Below are 3,487 nucleotides of genomic sequence, written 5' to 3' on the forward strand. Positions count from 1 at the left end.
GTGTGTGTGTGTGTTTTCGTGTTTGTGTCCTTTACACAAAGCGTATAGTCCATAAGCCTACACGCGCGTGCGTGCGTACCCTACTCTATGGTGCCATTGGTGCGTACACATTATTAATATAAATAATACATTATTTATGTGCTACAGGTTATCTGGTCAGCATAATTTATGTTTTTGAAGACAGATCAGTAGTTTCGCGTTGCCAGACTGTTGCCTCTCGCAATGAGACTAACAGATCAGTAACTGACCCAAAAGGGATAGCATTTAGGTAAAACTCTTTATGTATATTAATAATAGAACATGCACTCCTGCCATCCTGCAAATGCACTGCATATTCAATATGAACTTTCTTTCAAATGTATGAATGTAAACTAGGAACAGCATAGGCATTTTTTAAATTGTAGAACAAAGCAGGCACAACATTCTACATAAACACATGCGGTGACAATTTTATGTTACACAGGAAACGTTCCAGTTCTAATTTAATGCTGCACAACTTCCTCTTCCGGCCTCTTTTCCCATCGCTTCAGGAAGAAAATGGTACGGTTGAACACCGCCAGAAAGAAATCTCTAAACATCTATTTAATATGAGGTTTATCTAAACTGCATTGTGTCCCGATACGTAGATTTTGATACATATTAGTATTCAGCGTTGATATTGTTTGCGATTAAAATCCAATTGCGTTCAATTTAAGTGGACGATGTTCCATCCAATGCTGCTATTTCGCTAATGGGATAGAATACAGCCATGTTGTTTACATGTGTATTTTTCGAGAGAAAACAATAGCGTATTGAGAACATTTACTTACGGTAACGATGCGTTAACCGTATATCAGTTAAACTGAAGATATCGAACAATATTTGATTAGCGTTGGGCAGGTAGCTTAGCAATAAGTAGCATTTTGCTGTGGCTGGCTATAAGTTCTACTAGCTGGACTAATTTCCTAGTTGCTTATGGTAGGTTCTCTACTAGTACTTGCAGAATGATATAGCTGTAACCGTTACGTCACTTTATTTTCAGTGACATAATGCAATAACGACAGTAGTTTGAGTGCAGTTTGCCATCACGTTAGGTTTTGCAGTTGTACAATTACTCGGCTCATTATAATCAACGTTGGGTAATGGGTACATAAAGTAGACTCAATATAGCTCGCTACTTTTAACTAGTAACTAGGGTTTTTAGTGTAGCTAAGTTTTATGAACAGTAGTACAACTGTTTGTTTAGGTAGCTTAACTAACTTGGTTGCCTGACAATGTAATATGGGACTTGATTGCTGTCTTGTCAATGATGTTATCAAATACAAATGTCTGAACTTATGAATTTTCAGTGATTCTATCTTAGTTATACTGAGACAAGACATCGCAGTCCAGTTGTATCCATCATGTGTGGTGTTAATGTTGACCTGAAGGAGTTATGATGACTAACTTCGTAATTATTGAACTTGTGTATTTCAGACGAAGGGAACATCCTCCTTTGGAAAGCGGCGCAACAAGACGCACACTTTGTGCCGTCGCTGTGGATCCAAGGCCTACCACCTGCAGAAGTCCAGCTGCGGAAAGTGTGGCTATCCAGAGAAACGCAAGAGAAAGTGTAAGTAGGCTACTGTTGACTTGCACAAATAGGAATTTCACCTGTTTACATCCTGCTAATTCTAAGTTATGTAAAGATCTGTAGCTTGTATTCTTTGAATTGTGATCGATGGACTGTAAATGCCTGCTCCTTATACTGACCTGGCATTATTTTGCCCGCAATTGTCTTGTCAATGATGCTATCAAATATAAATGTCTGAATCTGTCTGATTTTTCAGTGATTAATATATCTATTTACTGAGACAAGACATTGCAATCCATTCATACATCGTCTTATTTAGGGTGGTTATTTTTTAGCTCATGCCTGTAATAGCCTACATAATGTTTAAGCACAATAACAGCCTGCTAATATTGACATATTCTTTGAAATGTGAGGATCAGAGATGTAATTTAAATGTATTTTGGACTTGCAGACAACTGGAGTGCTAAGGCCAAGAGGAGGAACACCACCGGCACTGGCCGTCTTAGACACCTGAAGGTTGTCTATCGCAGATTCAGGTTTGTACTGTACTTAGTTGATGCCATTGCAGTGGAAGAGCTTGTATTGTTTGACATGTCAGTAACAACTAGATTAGGTGGCATTATTAGTTTAGTTGCCCAACACTATGCGACTTGTAATTGCTGCCAATTGTCTTGTCAATGATGCTACCAAATATAAATGTCTGAATCTGTCTGATTCTTCAGTGATAATAAATCAATTTACTGAGACACGACTTTGCAGCAATGATTCACTAAGTGGATATTGGCTTATCCAATTTATCTTGCGTATACCATGACCGCCTCTCAACAACAGTCTTGTAAACGGATGCATTGTATCTAACCGTAATGGGGTACATACTTAGTTAATACTTTAGTCATTGGTTAGACTTGGTTTAGGGTTAGGTTTAGGTGTGCTTCCCTGTGGGAGGTTAGGTTTTCTCAGTGGCATCCTACTTGTCCTGTAGTCAATCTTAAGATCTGACCCAAAAGAAATTGCAAAGGTATTCGGTTTTCAAATGTGATGAGGTCAGCCACATTTGGGCAAGTGGCTATGGCCTAATTTAGCCCAATGAGTGTTTTACTTTTGCTATTTATTTTGTTCAGGCTCCTTAGATTGACTGGCCTACTGCTGTGACAATTGTTCTTTGACACTGACATGCCTTGTGAACCAATGTAGGATGAGCCTCTAGTTATGAACCATACTTTAAAATAACAGTTACAGGTTTTTATTTTATTTTTCTCCTTATAATTCAAGTCAAATTGGGGATTAGATGGACTTCAGGATAGAAAACCAGAAGTACTAGAGAACCATATTTAGGAGCAACTACTGTTTAAATATTAAAAGTAAAAAATGTGCTGTTCCACTGTATCTTCCAGGTAATTCAGCAAAATGTATTTTCTTTCCTCTGTTTTCCTAGGAATGGCTTCCGGGAGGGGACTACCCCTAAACCAAGGCGGGCAGCAGTTGGCCCGTCCGGTGCCCCTTAAGTGATCTGCGTTATTCCTTGTCACTTGGGCAAAGCTAACATGTTCTCCTGGTGACTTTTTCACAGTTGGCTTTCAGTGTTGCTGCACTGTTGGTGCAAAAATAAATGTGTCAGTTAATTCGAGTCTTCACGTCTTTTGATATTTTTGCATCATTGCTTCAGAAACTACTTTGTCACATCATTGTTCAAGTATAAGTAACCTGGTGGTGGTTTCTAGCTATACTAGTACTTGTAACGATACACAATCTTCAATGTCTTGGTTGACATTTTTATCGTGTCAAACACGGTAACCACTCTTTTCTTGACATTAATTTGAGCTTTAAGGGACGGACATTCACACTGTTCACTATTGTATGTTTAAAATATATATATAGATGGTGGAAAGTACTGTTATCCACTTGGCTTGGAATGATTTTTAAAACATAGTATAG

General features: G+C 38.3%; 1 protein-coding gene across 1 annotated transcript; it reads left to right on the forward strand.

Annotated features, from left to right (window-relative positions):
* The first annotated feature begins 470 nt into the window (after positions 1–470).
* Positions 471–3,179, forward strand: rpl37 (ribosomal protein L37). The gene is made up of 4 exons (XM_080756059.1): positions 471–540; positions 1,456–1,591; positions 2,004–2,088; positions 2,988–3,179. The coding sequence occupies exons 1-4, from the start codon at positions 538–540 to the stop codon at positions 3,055–3,057; spliced, it is 294 nt and encodes a 97-aa protein (XP_080612185.1). The 5' UTR covers positions 471–537; the 3' UTR covers positions 3,058–3,179.
* Positions 3,180–3,487: the final 308 nt, after the last annotated feature.

This window comes from Protomyctophum bolini (genome assembly GCF_963924005.1).
Source record: "Protomyctophum bolini genome assembly, chromosome: 22".
NCBI lineage: Eukaryota > Metazoa > Chordata > Actinopteri > Myctophiformes > Myctophidae > Protomyctophum > Protomyctophum bolini.